The sequence below is a fragment of the Mustela nigripes genome, chromosome 12 (assembly GCF_022355385.1).
Source record: "Mustela nigripes isolate SB6536 chromosome 12, MUSNIG.SB6536, whole genome shotgun sequence".
Classification (NCBI taxonomy): domain Eukaryota; kingdom Metazoa; phylum Chordata; class Mammalia; order Carnivora; family Mustelidae; genus Mustela; species Mustela nigripes.
The window spans coordinates 144364-164484 of record NC_081568.1 but is presented as its reverse complement, the minus strand read 5'-3'; the positions used below and the strand labels follow the sequence as shown (position 1 = coordinate 164484).

General features: G+C 59.1%; 1 protein-coding gene across 2 annotated transcripts; it reads right to left on the bottom strand.

The window, feature by feature from the left end:
* Positions 1-542: 542 nt before the first annotated feature.
* Positions 543-18516, bottom strand: PDCD6 (programmed cell death 6). 2 transcript variants are annotated; one of them, XM_059416791.1, is made up of 6 exons: positions 18341-18516; positions 17600-17661; positions 10011-10055; positions 8735-8887; positions 3879-3988; positions 543-1118 (listed from the first exon to the last, which is right to left on the bottom strand). In XM_059416791.1, exons 1-6 carry the CDS (start codon positions 18433-18435, stop codon positions 1020-1022), a joined length of 564 nt encoding a protein of 187 aa, XP_059272774.1. In that variant the 5' UTR covers positions 18436-18516; the 3' UTR covers positions 543-1019. The 2 variants fall into 2 exon arrangements, with proteins under 2 accessions (XP_059272774.1, XP_059272773.1); XM_059416790.1 differs by having other exon boundaries at positions 8729-8887; positions 18341-18513.
* Positions 18517-20121: the final 1605 nt, after the last annotated feature.

Below are 20121 nucleotides of genomic sequence, written 5' to 3'. Positions count from 1 at the left end.
ACCCCCACCCTACATACTGTCGTCAGTGGTGTCCTGACCTCTCTAATCAGATCCCAGGTAAACCCAAACGTGGCCGCCTCCTAACCAGCACAGGCCCCCAACGAGACCCCTGTGGGCCAATGATTTCAGATGTCCCAGACCCACTTAAAATCCCTCAACACCCATCTGAATGTCTTCACAACTGCTGCCCCCAATTCTGGTTTAGGGAAGCACACTTAGGAGAGGGAAGAGGCAGAAAATGAGGGAGAGGGTGAAGTGGCTGGCTGTGTGCGACAGGCGAAGCGGAGGACCCCTTCAGCTGCCCGCACCCCACCTTCACGCTGGGAAACCACAACTGACAGGTCATCGCAGGACAGGCCTCGATCATCGTAAATGGCAGAAGCCCACCTACTTCCAAACTTAATCTGGGTTTCTACGTTCAAAGAAGTCTTCATGAAATTTAATCTAACTCCTGTGACAAAGGACACGGTACCCTGGGGTTTCCCTTCAGAGGAGTCAGGTGGGCACCTAGAGGACTCCCACGTGTGCGCGTCTGAGGCAGATTGGGAAAGGGGCGCATCTGCTTTATTGCTTATGCTGCATATTCAAACAAATACAATAAACCCCGTCTTAAAAATGTAAGGCACATGAAAGCCTTTGTGCAATTCCGGATTAGTTTTAAATTCCTATTGGCTAATGACAGTATTTCCCCTATAGACCTGGAGCCATCTGGAAATGACCGTGATGAAGTTTTCGCATGCAGAATACCTGAAACATTATCGCATCTTACCTCATGGCACAGCTGAACAGCCTCAAATCAAATGTCTGTATGTGAATAATGATTACAACCATGGTTACATTTGCAAAAACCTTCCCAGCTTATCCACATATGTACAGTTGGGTCCCCAAATGTTAATTATATAAAATCTAAAGGAAGAAGAACAGTATCTTGCTGCATCTGTGTCCTGTTTCCTTCAAGGGAGATTTGGCATTTTTAGTCTTCCTTCCACAAGTCCCGCCGCTATCTGCAAAGGCCAGTGTTATACGATGCTGAAGACCATGGACAGATACTGCTCATAGGACACCTGAATCCAGCCGTCCTGATCCGTATCGTAGCGCCGGAATATATCGGTCAGCCTCTGGGAGAGAGACGACAGGCAGTTAGACCGCAATATGTATGAAACAGAACGAATGAAATGCACCTAGCCAGAAGATGTTTAGGAACGAAAGTCACCCATGTCTCCTGACCCCCCAAGCCCCGATGGAGAGCTGGGCAGGGAGGCACGAGTGGGTAACCCTGAGCACCCTCAGGCCTGTCCGTCACAGAGGGCGCTGCGACCTGGTGGGACAGCAGGGGAGGAGGATGAACGTGGGAAGCTGGGTAAGAGGTCAGGGGGTGGGCTGTAGCCCCACCTCAACGATACGCCACAGCCCCAGTCCTGTCTCCCAAGTGGTCCAGGGCTGAGCCGCGGCCCTCCCTTCCTCCTCTAAGACCAAGCTCATGGGGGCTCTTCCTCGGATGCTCACCACCGCTCTGGCCACTTGCCACCGAGGACACAGGGAAACCAGCCCGGACTTGGGCCCCTCCCTTACACGCAGCAGGTAGAGGCCCAGACACAGACCGTGGGAGGTGGGTCCGTCCTGGCCACCCCACCCATCCAGAAGGCTCTGCTTTAGTTTGTTCACAAGCTCCATCCCCCCACAGCAGGTCAGGGGCAGAGGGAAGAACCCTGCACCCAGCAGCAGGGACAGCCAGATGAGGGCCGCCCCAGGTGAGGGACACCAGACAAGCACAGCAGGCCTGAGACTCCTCGCGACAAAAGGCAGCAGAATACAATTCCTCAGGACAGGAGCGGAAAACAGTGCCCAGTTCACGGTGAGAGCAGGCTGGAGCCCGGCCCTCCGGCAGGTGAGACGGGGTACCTGACCCAGCCGACCGTTTGCTCGGGCGTTAGCTGGGCCCCCCCAGCGCACATGAGACACTCCAGCTGCACCAACTACAAAAACACCGGTGGCAGGGAACTCCCCGGCGGTGGCAGCGGCAGGGAACTCTGGCTGAAAGAGCGATGGGCAATTCTTCTTCGCACTTTAGTTGTATTTTCTACAGATTTTCATGTTCTTTTGCAAAAAATCATTTCTTTTTGTAGAAAAAGACAGATGAAGGAAAATATTTTGGGGGTGTTTTATTGTGGCCGGCAGCTTTTCTCTGTCCTGTGTTGAGGGTCACTCGGGAAGGGTGGGTGGACCAGGGACCGGCAGGCAGGCCTCCGTCTCAGCACGGAACCCCATGGCCGTGGCTGCTGCCTGACAGACACCCGCCTGGAGGGGCCGAGCCTCAGCCTTGAGGTGTGCGCAGGCACCAGGCAAACTTCTCATGGGACTCGGATCGCCTTACCTCGGTTACCGAAAGTCTACACTCCATGACCTCGGCTGGAGAAGAAATGTAAGGATCAGGTGTTTCCTCACGGGACACAACCTCAAATGAAAACTCTAACCCAAGAGCACCTCCGACGCAGGCAACGCGACCTCCATGCTGGAGCTCTCCGCCAGTGTTCAGACACCACGGCCAGTGGGGTGGGGTGGGACGGGCAAGGCTCTCCCCATTTCGGGAGCCGAAGCTCAGATGTCAACAGAGCTGGCTCTCCGGCGAGGCCTCAACAGCAGGGCCGGGCCGATCCCAGACTCACAGTACTTAGCCAGCCACAGAAAGTTCACTTTCACTCTCATGGGAAAAAAATCCCGAGGAAGTTTCTCAGAATTCCAAATTATATTAAAAAATCTCAGGCTATTCACATTTCTCCGGGACTCGAAAGCTGACAAGATGGAATCTGTGGGACAGTAAGGGCCTGGGGTGTTCGGGTCACAGAGGGAGGACATCAAACTGTCCGCCGGCACGTAGCTGCGGAGTCTGAGGGACGGGCACACCAGTCCGTCCTACTTCAGTCTGTTTTTTAAAAAATCTGTCACAATGAAAATCTGTTATAATAAAAACTTGGAAAGCCAGCGAAGAGCTTATCAGTTCACTGCATTTCTAAGCCTAACTCTGTGGAACCCGGATCCCGACCTCGACACAGGAGGGGGGCCTGCGTGGGCCCAGCGGCGCAGGTTCCATCACCCTGCCCTCGTCTCTGGAGGGCACTCGTGCCAGCAAGTGCACCAAGCTCCCGCAGGTACAGAAGCAAGACTGCGGGAGGGAAATGGTGGTGCTGGGGTCCCTGGGACCCGCGACCTCCCGCCCTTGGAGCTCCCCTCACACAAAAAGGCAGGGCACAGTCAACATCGCGACGGAAAACTGACCCATTTCCTTGGAATGAAAACACAGCAAAGATAGCAGAGTATACATGCAAATAACCCACTCGGTTTAGAAAATGTGACCTCATCGGAAGGGACCTTGGACCCAGGGTTGGGAGATGATCCCTGAGCAGTTGAGACCCTCGTAACTACTAACAGCTTTCCGCTGACTGGGAGCCTTATCAATAATGGACTAACAGTCAATTAACACTTGTTTTGTACGTCATGTGTATTATGTACGTATTCTCACAATAAAGTAAGCTAGAGAAAAGAAAATGTTATTCAGAAAATTGTAAGGAAAACACATTTTCGGCACTATGCCATACTTACCAGAGAAAGTCTGCCTATGAACGAATGTGTGGCTGGGCCGTACGTCGTTCAAGGGTCAGCGGCACTTCCACCGGGAGGAAGAACACGACTGGCCACAGCCCCCTGAACAGACTAGCAGCTCCTCCGCCAAGACTAACCTGCATACCCTCGGGCAGCAGACACCAGTCCCTCCAGCTGCTGACTGCAGAGCGGCACTCTGCCCCCTCCCTCTGCTTCCGCAGCTGTGCCCGCCTGCTGCACTGGCCAGCGCACGGTGAGCCCCCACGGAGCCCCGTTACCTGCAAGACGATGCAGCCCTGGATGAAGTCGTCGAAGGCGATCTGTCCCCGTCCTTGTCTGTCAAACTTTCGAATGAGGATGTCGTGAAACTGGTCGGACAGCCGGTACCCTTGAAGAGGAGGAGGAGGGTGAATGGAGGGCCAGGAGAGGGGGCGCTCCTTCAGCCCCCACGTCCTCCTTCCGACAGGCCCCACAGCCTCTGACGTCAGCAGACGACAAACGACAGAGGCAGCGGTGGGAGACGCGAGGCGCAAACTCGTTCACATGCCCTCTGGGACCACACCCCCATCCGCAGTCCCGTGAGCGGCCGGCGCAAAGACACCCCCTCTTCCTGCAAGGGGAGTGCTCCCCGGGGGCCAGCGCTCGCAGGCACCGCAGGTCACAGCTGGGAGCTCACTCGTTTGCATCACGTACACTCACCCCACAGCGCTGCACCCCAAAAACCATCCCGCAGGGCAGCGCGGTTTCCTTGCAAAGTTTTCGTTTTACAGATAGTTTCATTTTACATGGGAAAGAATGTATCACTGGAGGTTTCCAAATAAACACAATGTAAACTCAGGGAAGGAGCTGACCCACTGGCCCACATGCCCCTCTGGGCATCAGCAGGGACATCCGGGAGGGAAATACCAGGAGCCAGGCAGCCTCCCGGAGTTCACAACCACTCAAGGGCCATCGAACATTATGACAAAGTCACTGATTCCACCTTCAACTTACTGAGTGTCTTGAAAAGGTCTCCAGCAGGGAGGTGGTTCTGAAGACACAGGGACACAGCGGCCACTCGCCTGTGGGACACCCCTCGAGGCCACTCTAAATCAGGACACCTACTTCCTTCCCTCCTAATCCCACTACCTGTGTGACTGTGGTGTCCTTACTATTCAGGAGACAAGATCCAGGGGCCAAAATATTTTTACTGCTTTTCCATCCTGTTGGAATCTTTGCGAGGACACATGTACACCTATTATCTGAGTGAATTACACAGTTAATGATTGCAGAAATACTTACTTTTCTAAGAAAGACTCAAACATGCACACACAGGACAGTCCCTTCCGGAGTGGTCAGCATACCCTGTGCATCTGTGACTTAAATCCATCCCCCCTGCCAGTGAGAAGACAGGATCCCTGACTCAAAAAAAAGAAAGGCAGCAGGTCTGGGACAGGAGTCCCCTGTGGACAGGTGAGGAAGCGGCCCAGGCTGGTAAGAGTAGAGCTCATCCAGGTGGAGAGCAGACACCAGCCATCGCTGTGGCGTTTCCGGCCCAGACCTAACCCTACAGGACGGACCTCCACAATTCCTGCAGACCATGGAAGCAACTTCTATCATCCCTGGGATCAGCTTCCGAGTCCCCTGGTCCTCAGTGTCACTGCAGCGAGAGAACCAGACCAACACAAGTCAGACTAGAAAAGTGAACGAGGAAGAGAGACATTCACATGAGAAGCAAAATCTTCTCTATGAGTTTCCATCAGTGAAAGTGAAACATCAGCCTCATCAATTAAGAGGAGGTGCCCTCTGGAAATGTACATCAGAGCCCTGAGAAGGTGGCTCACACGTGTCGGAATGGTTGTGATCGGAAAGGCTGAAACACCACATGCTGGCCAGAGTGTGGAGAAGAGAGAGCCCCAGGCCCGGTGGGAACCCAGATGGGCACAGCCACCCCGGGACACAGTATGAGCACTCTTCAGAAAGCTAGCAACAGAGCCAGCACGTGATCCAGTAATCCCGCTACTGGGATTTACCCCAAGAAAACGAACACACTGATTCGAAAAGGCATCTGCGCCCCTCGTTCACCGCAGCACTGCCTCCAGCAGCCAGGGTACAGAAGCAGCCCGCGGGACGACGGATGAGGGACTGAGACCTTGCCGCTGGCAGCAGTGTGGACGGACCTGAGTGCATTAGCTCAATGAAATAAGAGAGACAAATACCAGATGATCTCACTTCTGCGCGGAATCTAAAAATAAACCGAGCACACGAAACAGAACCAGACTCGTAAGTGCAGAGAACCAGCGGTGGCCAGAGAGGAGGGCTGGGGCAGGTGAAGCAGCTGAAGGGGACTGAGAAGTGCCAGTTTCAGATTGTGAAATAAGTCCGGAGGTAAAGCACAGCACAGGGGACAGACGCGTAACGCTGTGGGAGCGCTGTACCGTGACAGGCGGCACCTGCACGAGCCGCAGCCAGGGCTGAGACTAACTAACTTACATCAACTGCGCTTCAGTTAAATGCAAAAAAAAAAAAAAAAAAAAAAGCAGTGCCCCCGTATGCTGCTCCCCCAGCCTGTGACCCCGGTCAGGACTGGCCCTGTCAGCCTGGACATGCAGGCACAGGGCCACACCCTGAGCTTAGAAGAGCAAGGTTCTCTCCTGACAACTAACAAGCACAGGAAGGGGAGACATCAGAGCCGCCTGGATGATCCCACGAGTCACCAACCACCTGCTCCCAGCGCCCCGAAATGACGACACACCTTCCCACGCCTAGACGCTAACCAGTGACCTCTCCGCAGGGCACAGAGACTGCAGCAAGGGGCAGACCTGGAACGGGGCATCAGCCCACGTCTATAACCAGCCGACGGCATGAAAAGGCTGGGGGCTGCCCGCGGACCTGCTGGGACCCTGGTGCAAACGGACTGCTCATTTTTAAGGTGGGTCCGAGGCACTGATGTGGTGAGCAAACGGCCACACACGGCAGGGACGCGAGTAAAGCGTGTTGGGGGGACACCGCACGGGCGTCGCACTCCTTGGCCCGCGACGGAGGACAAAGCAAATGGAGCACCGAGCCGCTAACGGCTGCGAGGTGGGGCGGCTGGAGGGAGGGCCATCCACTCTGGTAACGTTTCCATCAGAACACACCGAGCTGGCCTGGCGAGGGGGGCTGCCCGTGCCTCACCTTCCCCACAGCGGGGACTGCGCTGCGTGGGGGCAAACTCCTCACGCGCTTCCTTCCTTCGGCTCTCTGCACCTGGCGCACGGTGCCTCCGCGCCCCGAGTTTAGAGAAGGGATACGGGAACTCCCGCAGCCAGCGTGTGGCCTGGGAGAGTCACCCGGTGCGGCCAGGGCTGAGCAGGAATCTTCACTTCAGTTCCTACTGAAAATCTGCTCCCATTACTAACATGGAAAGGGTAACAATGTCCCTTCTTGGCGGAAGGCCTCAGAGACCAAGAACCAGTCCCAGGAAGAAACTGGTTAGAACGGGTGGAATGCGGTAGCAGAGTATTTACTTTCTCCAGAAAACATCTGGAAGTCAGGGAAGAGCCCGCGTCAACCAGGCCAGGGAGGCTGGCCATCTCCTGACCACAAGGGACTGACCCATGACCTCCACGACCCTGAAGCCGCAGCAGGGACTCAGGAAGCCAGAGAGGCCGGGGCACTGCCCACCTCAGAGCTCCCGCCATGAGCTCTAAGGACCCAGAGGGCCACTGGCACAAAGGAAAGAGAGGCCTCTGGGCCTGACAACGCTAGTGCCATCCGTGTTCCCTGAAACCTGAGGTCACTTATCTGGTGTAATTCACAGGACCCAGGTTCCTCCCAAGCTGGCCTCAGCCCGGCCAGGCCTCCAGCTCCTTCGGGCCCTTCTGTACAGCCTATCGTCCCCCAGCCTAAGGGCAGAGCAAAGTCAGCTGTGTTCCCAGTCCCAGCGCAGAGAACCTGAGGTCAAGTCCTGCCCTAACCCTGACCCCCAGCTAGTGTGTGATGTGGGAACACAAGCTTCCTATGGAGCGCGAGAGCGGCTCCCTGAACACCAGAGGATTCCTGACGCAGGAAAGGAAGAGAAAGAGAGCGCCCCACGGAGAAATGGGAGAAGGGCGGAAGTTACGACGCATTAACAGAAGAACTAAGACGGACTTCGTATCATTAAAACTCAAAATACCTAGAAGTTCATTAGTACATTATAATAACAATGTAGTACGTTATAGAAAAAAATAGGACCCTATAAACTAATTTGCCTGGTTTTTTCTAAAAGGTATTCCTAAGCAGTCTTTAAACAAAATGTAGCAGGAGTTTTGTAACAGGGCCCCGGTAAAGGGGGCTGAGTGAGATCATCCCAAACATGCCAGAATTGGGGTGTAATTCCCACGAGCCTTGGACAAGTCCTCCGAGTCCGCTTCCTCTCCACACAGAGAACCCCAGCCTCCTCTCAGACCCCTGCACCAGCATCAGAGGCCGGCTGACACACTCAGGAAAGGCTGTGCAGACACTGCTGGTGACACGGCACACGCAGGAGCACACGCACTTGAGAACGGGAGCTGGCACGCCCACCAACGCCCGAGGCAGCAGCTGGCACTGCGGCTTACGGAAGCATGTCTCACATGTGCAGACGGTCTTGCCGTGTCTCGTGACGTGTCACAAATAAGCTGCCTGAGTTCACTGTCACTTTTAACGTGAAACTGTGTCCAAAGCCACCGCATTCTCAATGCACGTGTCCCATCACACCACTGCACAAGCGACAGATGATTGCGTAGCCCATATCTCATTTTGGATGGGGAAAAAGCACATACGGTCTCCATGTCAAATATAAGCCTTCATGATAAAAACAATATCAAAGTATAAATCTGAATGTCAACAAAAATTTCCTAGTTAAAAAAACCAGTAAATCGAGGGGTGCCTGAGTGGCTCAGCGGGTTGAGCATCCGACTCTGGATTTCAGCTCTGGTCAGGATCTCAGGGTGGTGGGCCGGATCCCCAAGTCAATCTCCGCACTGGGCATGGAGCCTGCATTAGAGTTTCTTTCTCCCTCGCCCTCTGCCCCCGCCCCACTTTAAAAAAAAAAATCAGTAAACTGAACAAGGTACAAAACCAGTAATGGCACCAAATGACCTCCAAAATGAAATCTGCTACACAATCAAGATAAGTGAATTACCAAAACCTGAGAGTGCTTGCTTGAGCTCGTTCTTGTCGATCATCCCGGAGTTGTCCCTGTCATAGGTGCGGAAGACGTTCTGCCAATCTGTGATGTACTTCCAGACGCCCGTGAACTCAGTGAAGTTCACGCCGGCCTTGTTCTCCCGGTCAAACATGGCTGAGACAGAAAGGAATGTGAGTGGTTCGCAGCCGCCGGCCTCTCCAGGTTGGTGGGCAGGGGCTCAGTGCCCACACGGCCTCCCCCGCGCTTCCGTGGAGCCAGCCCGTGCTCAGCCAGCGGATGCCCGCGTGCTGCTCAGAACACTCCCCGGCCCAACGGGAGGGCTGGGCCTCCTGTGCCAGGTGGTTATCCAGCCGCAGCCCCCAGCTCGTGTCGCATAGTGGCGAGGCAGACGGTCAAGAGGAACATAGTGGAGGAGCCCCGAGACACCAAATGCTGGACAGGGAAGTAGCCTCCCCCGACACGCGATGCGGAGGGCGCTCTTGCTTTGTCAGAGGGACTGGAGGTCGGGAGCCGAGCGGAAGGCTCTGCACTCCCGGCACCTTGCTCAGCTCCTTCCCTCTCCAAGAGCACCTGCCACCACCAGCGCAGGCCCACGCCACCGAGAAAAACACTCCACTGGATTTACATTCTTGGTTTTTTTCAGTAGGACCCCCTTTTCATTAAAAAGATCACCCTAGGGGCGCCTGGACGGCTCAGTCGGTTAAGCCTCCGACTCCAGACTTCAGGCCGGGTCACGATCTCAGGGCCGTGGGATCCGGCCGTGCTGGGCTCCGCGCCTGGCAGGGAGTCTCTGTCTCTCCTTCTCACTCTCCCCAAACACATACACGTACACGTACAGAAATAAATACATTTTGAAAAATAAAAAAAAATGAGCCTAAACCAGGTCCAAATATGAAAGAACCTGTAGCGGCATTGACATATAATGGCAAAATGGCTTAAACATATGTAAAAATTCCATCCGTACTCCTGCGACCAAGAAAATGACAAATCACTTGGTCTCTCTTCACACGTGGGGAGCAGAAGAACGAAACAGGAGCGGCTCGGCTGCTCAGAAGCACACCGCGACTCAGCGGAGGCTCACATAAGGGAAAGCTCCGGTCGGAAACTGAGCACCGCTGTTTCCGCCAGTCAACCACCGTGCCAGACAGGGACGGCGTGCGCTGGTGCTGCGTGAACACGGACCCTTCAGACCCGGGAGCTCCAGCTCAAGTGCTCGGCTGGGAGGGCAGGACAAGGGGCCATGGCAGGACAGGGGTCTGCCTGCACCTTTACTTACAGATGATTGACCGGACAGTCACGGGGTTAAACGGAGTCCACGTGCCTGAAAATAAATGACAGGAAAGACAGTCAGCGAAAACCGTTTTCCCAGCAATCTCTAAGATCCCCATCTGGAACAGCAGCAGCTACTGACAGTCACCCGCTACTCAGGGAGACCTGGGCACCACGGTTCTCAGCAGGGACACTGTCCCAGGGGATGTTTCTTGTCGCCGTGACCACTGGGGGCCGTGAGCATGTTGTCGCCGGCGTCCCGACGGACGATGAAATGTTCGGCAGATGCCTTTATGCCCCCAAACCTGTTTTCTGAGCGATTCATACCATCAACTTCCAGACCCACAAGAAACAAAGTACAGAAGTATTTTTAACGCGGAGGGCAAGCAGCGTCTCTCCCCACACCCACGCGTGGACGCTCCTGTTTCCTGCTACGTCTGACCGTCTTCGCGCGCCCTCCCCGCGCCCCGACACAGACGCATCCCCTGGCCGCACGTGAAGCTCCTCAGGCTCCGGCGTCCGGCCTCCCCGGGAGCAGGCGGGCGGGTCTGCGGGGCGCCCCGGGCCGAGCCCGCTCCCCTCGGGGCTTCTCTGCTCCTCGAATGTGCCTCCCGGCGCGCGCGCACCCCTCGGCTCCCCGCCAGCCGCAGGAGCGCCGTGGCCCCCGGACCTTCCCCGAGCGCCCCCGCTGAATCCGGCGGCTCTGCCGGTGCCGGAGACAGAGGCACCTAGTGAGGACGGCTGTCCCCGAGGGCAGGGCCACCCCCGCGCCGCGCCCGGCACACCCTTGGGGAGCAGCGGCGACCGCAGGCTCACGCCGGCTGTGCAGCTCGCGGGGGCGCCGGCCCGCATGTGAGGCTCCGGGGACAGCCACCACCATGACACAACCCGACGGGCAGGAAATGTGGAGCACGGAGGGGCCCCTTCTTCGCCGTTTGCTTTTTGCTCCTTCGCACCGGGCCCTGCGAGCACCGAACCCGGACTCCGCAGGACACAGCCCGGCGCTGACTGGAAGCCCAGGGGCCCGGGGCACCCGCTGGAGGCGCTCCCTGGCCCTGCACCCCGGTCTCCCATCCGCCCGACACAGGCTGCCGAGCCCTCCGCGAGGGGAAGTGAGGGACGCCCCGCAGCCCGCCCGACCGCGAGCAGAGGCCTCCGGGGCCGTGTCTGCGAACGCCGTGGCCGGACACGTTTGAAACAAAAGCGACACAAGCGCCCCAGTCCAGTACCGCGCAGACCCGAGCGCGTGGTGCTGAGGGCCCGGTGCCACCTCCACAGCCTGCGGGAGCGCCCAGAGAGGGGGCATCCCTGAGGTGACCCCGGGCAGCCGGCGCCCGCGCCGGAGGATTCTGAGGACGGCAGGGGTCCCGGGCTCAGGAGAGCAGCAGGTCATCCCGCGCCGCGTCAGGACGCCGAGAGGCTGCCCTCTGGCACGACACCCACAGGTGTGCTGCAGGGCTGCCGGGTGAGGCTCGTGGAGGCCGGCTCCTCCGCGCACCCTTCCTGTCACCCACCAGGGCTGGACTCTCCAGGGAAACCAGGGGGTGACAAGAGCCAACAGTTAAGGACTGGCTGTCACGCGCAGGTCCTGCGGCCCGTTCTCATGGGAGCCCGACGACTCGCAGTGACGCGGAAGTACCGCAGCGTGGGGACATGTCGTGTCCCGTGCAGTGCGCCTCAGACGCGCCTGAGTCAGCCGGGGAACCCGAGTCGTCGGGAGAAGAGTCTTCTGGAAGAAAGCACGGCTCCCTGAGAACAGGGCACACTACACAGGGAGACGTTCTCCACAAGCCCGACACCCCCAGTGACCCTCCAGCCTGGATTTTCTGGACCATCCCTGGTTTCAAACATTCCTGTCTGCTCTTCCCTGACACAAACGTGGCTGGATGTCAGAACCACTCGTTTGGAGAAGGTTCTCGTCAGATTTCTACTCAGCAGTACGTGATCGCTGTACCTACAAGTCCTGCTTTGATTTCATCTCAGAGAGCTAAAGCAAACAGAGGCCTGACTGTCCGTGGAAACCTCGTGCACGGTTTTCGCCCTGAGAACGGTGCCGCGGCTCTCCGGGGAGACCCTAAGCGAATGGCGACCGCCGGGGGAACCACCCGTAGCTGCTGAGGAGGAGACCGTCCCCACAGAGAGCACGACCGCTTCCCTTCTTAACCCTCAAGCACACAAACGACTCCGGACTCCCGACTCTCCAGGGAAAAGCCCATTCCGCTCTGTGATGACGCAGTCTTTCCACCCTCCAAAGAGCTTTTCTTGAAATTATGTCTTGTTAACCACAAGCGTAAACAGTGGGTTCCGTGAGTGGCTGAGGGTTACGACTCCTGACACCCAACATTTCCACAACCGAGATACCGAACTACGTGAAATCTTTCGGGACAAATAAATAAGCAAGTAAATAAATAAAATTTTAAAATAAATAAAAAATAAAGATCAGACTTTTTTAAAACGTCATCAGTGGTGATGTCTTTCCACTTCACTTCATCAGACCAGGAACTCCCAGCCTTGCTGGGCTTTTCTGCCAAGAGCTGAGGCAAGGGCTGCAGGCTTGGGCACTGGCACTGGCACTTGGTGCACAGAATCTGCAAGACTCTGGTTCAGCAAAACTCCACACTTCTCCAGTTCTCTTCAACTACAGCTTCAAAGAGCACGACCATAAATATGGCCTTTCCGAAAAGCAATCTAAATCCTGACCATCAGCATTAAAGATGCCCATACCCTTGATATGATACACGTTAGCTCTAGAAACTGGCTCTATGAAATCTGGGGTCAAATCAGTACAGTATCTACATTAATGAAAACGAGACACAATCTCAGGGACGATTAGTGAAACACCGTAATCTCAGTCCGGGCGGACACACTGCCTCCCGGTTCTGTACCAGGCAGATGCGGGATCCGGTGGACTGGGGCTTGGCTCAAGGGGGAAAAGATCTAGACTTCCAGTCTTCCGGTCTTTACCCCCAAAGAAACTGGGGCCAGAAGTGCAATGCACCCAAGGTTACAGAGTGACCTGTCAGCAAAGCCAAGTCCACCAAATCCTAACTCTCTCTGGTTTCCATCTAGAAGTCCGGCAGGGCGTGTTTCCGGAGACAGCAGACAGGTCAGGCTGTCCTCGGCGTCGAGAACGCCCTCAGCTCCATGACTCACGAAGACTCCAGCGCTCAGGCTGCCACAGAGAAAGGACAGTCAACTCCACAGGGAAAAGGCACCAGGAGTCCCGTGGTCACCAGTGCTGTCCAGGATGTGCTTCCTCCGCCAGCTCCGAGTTTTAAGGACAAACACCAGTCACGGCCACCAGGGAAGCTCCCGCGTCTGTGGAGTCCAGGCTCTCTCATGGGAGTCTCTCGTGGAAGCTCCAGAGACCCAGAGGGAAAGCAGGTGTTTGCCGTGAGTCAGACTGTCAGTACCGACTCCCAGGCAAGTGGCTGTCGCACAGCTCCAGGCCGCGGGTGGACAAAGCACGCTTCTCAAAACACGCCTGCGCGTCCAGGACGCAGCCAGCCCTCCCAGTGCCTCCTGGGGAGCAGCAGGCTGTGAACAACGGGGGCCTGCTGAGCGGCCCTTCCCCACGCGCAGGCAGAAGGGAGCTGAGCGGGCATCCTTAACCACCCCAGCAGCACGCGCAGCAGCGAACACCCTCGGCCGCCACACCGGGCTTGTGGGGCGGGAGCGGTGACGGGACGGGAAGGCCGGTCTGCCGGGAACCGTCGGCTTATATGGTCTGATTTCCCTTCATTTCTTAATACAGAATCCCCAGGACAGCTGGAACTCTATTCTGATAAAAATATCTTAACAACAATATATGAACTATTATCTTTTAAAGCACAGGTATAAAAAATGTCTCCACAAAAGTACCTACATAGGTTATATGAGGGCAAACCTGCAGAAGGACAAAAAAAGAAGCTTTAGCAAAATTAAATTCCTGCAATTCCAAAAAAGAGCATGCAAGGTTAAAAAAAAAAAAAAAAAGGTACCAAACTGAGATAGTTTATGTCCTTCCAACAGAAGGCAAGAGAACAGTCGTCTTCTGTCTTTCTTCATACCCGTTAACCACACACCCCCGAGAGCAGTTTCAGAAGCTTTCCTATGAAACAAGTCTTAGAAAGGACTCCGTGTATGGGACCCACAAGGACCCTTTCGGAGCGGTTTCACCTACATTTCAGCAGAGAGCACACAAGCACAGACTTAATTCAAGTGAGAAACCATGCAAGTCTGAACTTCAGTTTTGCCACCAGTAACACGCTAAGTAAAGCAACGTCCTGGAATAGCCTAGTATTCCAGGGCTAATACGAAAACAGAAGCCCATTCCTGGGAGAAAAATCCGAAGTCAAAATACGGTCAGCTGCATCCGCCCCCGGAGTGAAGAGGACAAAGACGGGCCCACCTGGCGGCCGGCTGGTTTCTGCGCACAGACCACGCCTGCACACAGGAGCCCGGCCTGGCCTTCCGTCAGGAAGCGGACAGGCTAGTGGCCAGAGGCATCTACAGCGGTGGCCGCACGGAGCAGACCGCAGAGTGTCAAGGACAAGGCACAATGCCGCAGCGGTTCAGCAGCAGGGGCAGGCACATGCCTCCGGGCAGAAAATCTGGAACTCAGGACGGACACGGCTCCAGTTCACAGCAACAAAAGGCAGGCCCTCTGCGCGGAGGGAGTACAGAACCACGCAAGGGGTAGACACCCCATGGACACAGGTGGGAAGACACTGGGGCTCAGCGCGCTCAGAGCCTGGGAGAAGCCAGCCCCAGCCCGACGCGAGCGGAAGGGCCGAGGGTGCCAGCAACACGCGTCTGCGTCTAGATCTCGAGAGCCAGAAGGGGTAACGGAACCAACAACACTACCACCTGCTCCGCGAATCGGCAGCGCTGGTAACTCGCTTTACTGCAGAAAGAACATGATGAAATCTATAAAGCAGAGCGGAATGAAGGAAACTGTAATTACGCTGGACCGGGAGAGAGAAGGAGGGTAAGAAGCGACGAGCTCCAGGACCAGGTCGGTAAAACTGACCTCTCCAACCTCTACACAGTGGCAAGCCACCAGTTTCAGTTTTTCAGCAGCTAATCTCAAGAGGAAAATGTAATTGGTTAAAGGACTCAGGGTCAGTAAGATATAGAAACAAAACACGTCAAAACGGCCACCATGATGCCTGGAACAGGAGAGGCCTCTGCTCCCCGGCAGAAGCGAGAGGGCCGCGTCCCGGGCAGAGGGCGTGCTGGCTGCGGCGCGGCCTCCCGCTCAGGTTAGCGCGGCCACCTGCTTCCGGCCAGCTCTCACACGCCTCCAGCAACAGCCGAGGGAGTCCCACCGGGCCCCTCGACACAGGCGTCTGCAGAGCCCACTGAGACAGTCCGACCCACTTGCCGGTGGCGTTAACCAGGCGCTGACTGCCAAGTATCTCAGCACCGGTGAACGAAACATCCTCTTGGCAACTGTTAACATTCCCTCTTTCAAACAGGTTCCTGGTGGATATTTAGTAGGAGCCGAGCTCAAGATGACGTTCTGATGGTGACCCATCCGCTTTCTCCACCAGCTGAAGAACTAAGGGCAGCACCGACACGCTCGAGTGAAAACCCAGGAGCCTGACCCGACAGGTCAGACTCCACACCCCAGGGCTCCAACAGCAATGCTGACCCGAGACGAGGTCTGTCCAGTGCCCAGCAAAGGGCCCACCTCAATGGGCGCTTAGTAAGTGGAACTACCGTCACCACCACCCCTGGAGCTGGCTTCCTGCGGTCACAGGCCAGTCAGTACTGCATGCTTAGCTGGCCACACTGAACCCTGCTGCGTGCCAGGCGCTGTACCAAGGACTCTGCGCGCTTTTTCTCTATCCCCCACCCAGAAAGGTCAAGTCCTTGCCCAAGGTCATATTCCTAGAACTGGCAGAGCCAGGACTGAAATCCAGACAGGAACCCCCGGGGTGGACACATCAGGCCAATGAGGTCAGAGTGTGACCATCACCCCAGTGGAGGTTTCACACAACCCCAAAGCCGGTGGTGCTCTCAGAACTTCAAGGGGACAGACAAAAGAATGTCCAAATGGGTCATGGAGAAGAACTCAGTGACGCGTGACCCTGAGGGCACTCTCAGTGCAGGGTCCGCCCTCTTTAATGTAGGACGTGAAGACATCCGTTTGGTCAACGATTCGAGTATTTTTTTGTTTTCTGAGAAAGAGAGAGCGCACACTTGTGGGGGTGAGGGGGCTCGACCTCACCGCTCTGAGATCATGACCTCAGCCGAAATCAAGAGTCGGACATTTAACCGACTGACACACCCAGGCACCCACACTTAGAAATTTTTTTTTTTTTTTTTAAGATTTTATTTATTTATTTGACAAGGAGCGAGCGAGAGAGAAACACACACACACACGGAACAGAAGCAGGGGGAATGGGAGAGAGAGAAGCAGGTTCCCGTAGAGCAGGGAGCCCCACGCAAGGGCTCGATCGCAGGACCCTGGGATCCTGACCTGAGCCAAAGGCAGACGCTCAACGACTGAGCCACGGAGGCGCCCCAACACTTAGAAAGTTTTAAGCCACATTTGCCAGGTCGTAGCCTGCTGGGTTCCAGCTTGCTGTGACATCTTTCTAGTAACCCTGCCTTCTACTCCTCTGAGTGTAGCTGAAGCCCTGGAGACACAAAGATGGAGAAGACTCGAGAAGGCAGTCATCAAAGCAAGAGTGAAGAGATTTCTGAGCTTCCTGAGCGCGGCTACATAAACACGTGTGAAGTCACACGCCAGGTACCTGCGGCCGCGGGTGAGACCCCGGGAGCGGAAGGCGGGAGCACCGCCACTCTTCACCCGTAGGAACCTGCGGATGCAAATCCTGCACTTCCCGCAAATCGCGAGGCAACAGAGGCCCAGCCCAGGGGCCCGGAGTGGACCCGCAACGTGTGTGTCCTCCTTCAGCCCCGTGTCCAGCACCGGGAGGCCGCGCCCGCCTGCTCACTCTCCCTACAACATCAAGCTGCCTCCCGCTCGCAGAGATGACTCTTACCGACACCTCCGAACCAATCCCCTTTCTACCCTAAACGGCCGCTGGAACGACAGGCTACAAATCCAGGACCCAGAAAAGACAGTGGCACCGGAGGGATCCTCAAAAAGGGCAACCCGGCGGGTATCGGATGAAGTCCACGTTCTCAGGCCCTGCGGGGGAACCGGCGGAAACCAGCGCCCCCCACTCGACCCCAGAGCTACGGTCGGGATCCCCGTCTGGACACCTCGTTTCCCCCAGGGATGAGACCAGCTTCCCACCATCCCACTGCCAGCGCCACGCCTCCAGCGCCCCATGTCTTCCCCACGGTGCCCCAGCAGCCCGATGAGCCTCTCGAGCGGGGTCACGAAGACGGACCGCTGAGAACCGCCCTGGTCTTCCAGGCACCAGAGGTGGGTCCGCGGTACAGAGCCGCGCGCCCGAAGTGCTTCCCGCACGAGTCCCAGCGCAGCAAAGCACCTGGACGCGGAGGCGCCGGGGGCACAGGCCGGAGTCACCGCCCGCACTCGGAGAGGAAGGGACTCGCCCGGCGCTCAGGCCCCGCGCTCAGGCCCCGCGCTCAGGCCCCGCGCTCGGCAGAAGCCCGGCCCGCGGCCCCACTCACCGTTGGAGAGCGCCTGCTGCAGCTCGCTGTCCGAGATGACCCCGCTCCGGTCCTTGTCGACCCTGCAAAGCCGAGGCCGGTTAGCCGGGGGCCGAGGGCGCAGCGCCGGCGCCCGCACTGAGCCGCGCCAACCCCGCTCGGCCGAGGCAGCGCCTTCCCGCGCACCGTGCCCCGGGCTCACCCCCGCCTTCTGCTGGGGAACCACGGAAGGTCGGGCGCCTGCTCCGTCCCGGGCCGTCCGCGGCCCCGGGTGTCCCGCCCCGGGTGCTCCGGCCTCGGGTGTCCCGGCCACGGTGCCCCGCCCCGGCCCCGCGTCTCCCCAGGAGAACCATCGTCTCCCTCCTCACACTTCCCGGCCTCGCTCCTCGGGGGTCCGCCCACGCCGGCTTCTCTCCCGCCCCGACGAGCCCCCCCCCCGGCCGCGAGTCGTTCGAGCCCCCGCGGGCGGCGACCCCGGACGCAGGCGCCGCCGAAACCGTCGCGTCCGCGTCTCCGCCTCCCGCCGGCGTCCCCGAGCCTCCCGGAGCCGCCCCTCAGCCGCGGGCTCCTGGCCGCGAGGGGCGAGGGGTGGAGGCCGCGACCCCCGCGCGACGGAGGCGCCTCCGCAGGCCCCGGCGGGAGCGAGGCCGGGGGTGGGGGCGGGAGGCCGGGGAGAGGTCCCGGGGGCCGGGAAGGAGGCCCGGGGGAGCCCCGTAAGCGCGCGGGGGAGCCCCGTAGGCGCGCGGGGGCGCCGGGCCGCACCTCTGGAAGACGTTCCACAGGAAGCTCTGGTCCGGCAGCGCCGCGCCCGCGGGCGGGCCGGCCCCGGGGCCCGGGCGGTAGGAGTAGGCGGCCATGCAGCCAGGCGCTCGGCGGGGCTGAGGCTCCCCGCGCTCGCAGGCAGGCCCGGGGCGGCTCCACTTCCGCCTCCGCGGGGCGGGGCCCGACGCGTACGTCACTTCCGGGGCAGCGGAAGGCGGCGTCGCCCCGCGGGCGCCTCCGGCCGGTTGCTAGGCGACGCCGGGGCCGCGGCTGTGCGCGTGCGCGCGGCGGCCGCCTCCAGACTCGCGGACTCCGGGGCCTGAGTGCCGAGGGCGCTGCCCTCCGCCGGGTTTAGTTCCTGCTCCAGGAAGCCCTGGGGCCGAGCGTGGCCGGAGGGAGGAACGCGCGGCCCCTCACCGGCGGCCCGGCCCTCTGGGGAGCCCCTGCGGCGTCCGAGCGGCCCTCGGGGCCGGGGTACGGCGGCGGAGGGTCCCGCGGGGGGCGCCCCCGAGCACGCGCCGGCCGCCCGCTGGCCGCCGTCGGGGAGACGAGGGCCCCAGGCCCGCGAGGACTCGGGGTGTTTCGGAGTCCCTCCTCCGCAAGGAGTCCCCGAGCAGTGTCTCTGGAACTTTCCGCAGCTGCGCTGGGGGCCTCCGGGCCCGTCCGCGGACCGTCTCCCGCCCGCGGCCCCGCGGCTGCCCCGGCCCCGCCGCTGCCCCGGCCACGCGGCACCAACAGGCGCCCGCGACGCTGCTTGCAGGGACAAGACTCGTCCCCGGCGGCCTCGGGCCCCGGGCCGCGCGCTCCCGCCGCTGTGCCCCCTGGACGGTGCCCCTGGACGGTCACGGCCGCCCGCGCGGCCCAGGAGCAGCTGCCGGCCCGGGGCGCCGGGCGTGCCCGCGGGGGGCACGGGGTGTGACCGCGCGTGGTCTCAGGCCGGGCTGGCGGCCGGCTGCAGACGTCACGGCTTCCTGATGAGCGAGCCGGGCGCCCGAGGCCACACGGGCCGGGACGCGCCGGCCCAGGCCGACCTGGGCTGCCCTTCCCTTCAGGCTCCTCGAAGGAACCGTGTCGCCGGGAAACACGGGCTGGAGAAGGTCCTGCCCCTCCCCCGGCAGCGTCTGTCCGCGGACGTGCGGACGGTCCAGACACGGGAAACACGGGCTGGAGAAGGTCCTGCCCCTCCCCCGGCAGCGTCTGTCCGCGGATGTGCGGACGGTCCAGACGGCTCCGCCGGCCACTCGGGCCGGGGCCGTCCCTCCCCCCGCCCCCCGCCCTCCTTTCTGGCGGTCCGGCGGGAGCGCGGCGGGTGGGTCCCAGCCCCCGCGCCTCGGCGTCAGGGCAGGACTGAGCCTTGGAGGCCGGCCCCGAGCCGCTGCCAGGGGAGGGGAGGGGAGGCCAGTCGCCCGGACGGGGCCTCCGGGGAGACCGCCTGCTTCCACCGGAAAGAGGCGGATCGCGCCTGCCGAGTTCTGCGGCCTCGGTCGCTGGCCGCTGTCCCCTCGCCTGCCTTGGGACTCAGCTCCCTCTCCCCAGGTCTGTCGCTCCAGGCCGGGAGGCGAACGACAGCGCTGCGCTCTTCCTGCCGTGAAGAAGAGCACGGGATGTGTCTGGTGTCGGGCCAGGTGGAAGATGCCTTTTATTCCCCGTAGGATGGCTCTAGACGGTGGCTCTTCCTGGGCGCTGGTATCCGCGCACTTCGCAGCCCACCCTCTTGTTCATCTCGTCTTTGGCATTTGGGAAACCCGCAGTAATCGCCAGATGGACGACCGCGGAAGTTC

Coding starts and splice junctions, on each gene's coding strand:
- PDCD6 (XM_059416790.1), bottom strand. CDS start 18,435: ATGGCCGCCTACTCCTACCGCCCGGGCCCCGGGGCCGGCCCGCCCGCG. Junction 10,056..17,599: donor GCAGCAGGCGCTCTCCAACG/GTGAGTGGGGCC, acceptor ATTTATTTTCAG/GCACGTGGACTCCGTTTAAC. Junction 8,888..10,010: donor GACTGTCCGGTCAATCATCT/GTAAGTAAAGGT, acceptor TTTCTGTCTCAG/CCATGTTTGACCGGGAGAAC.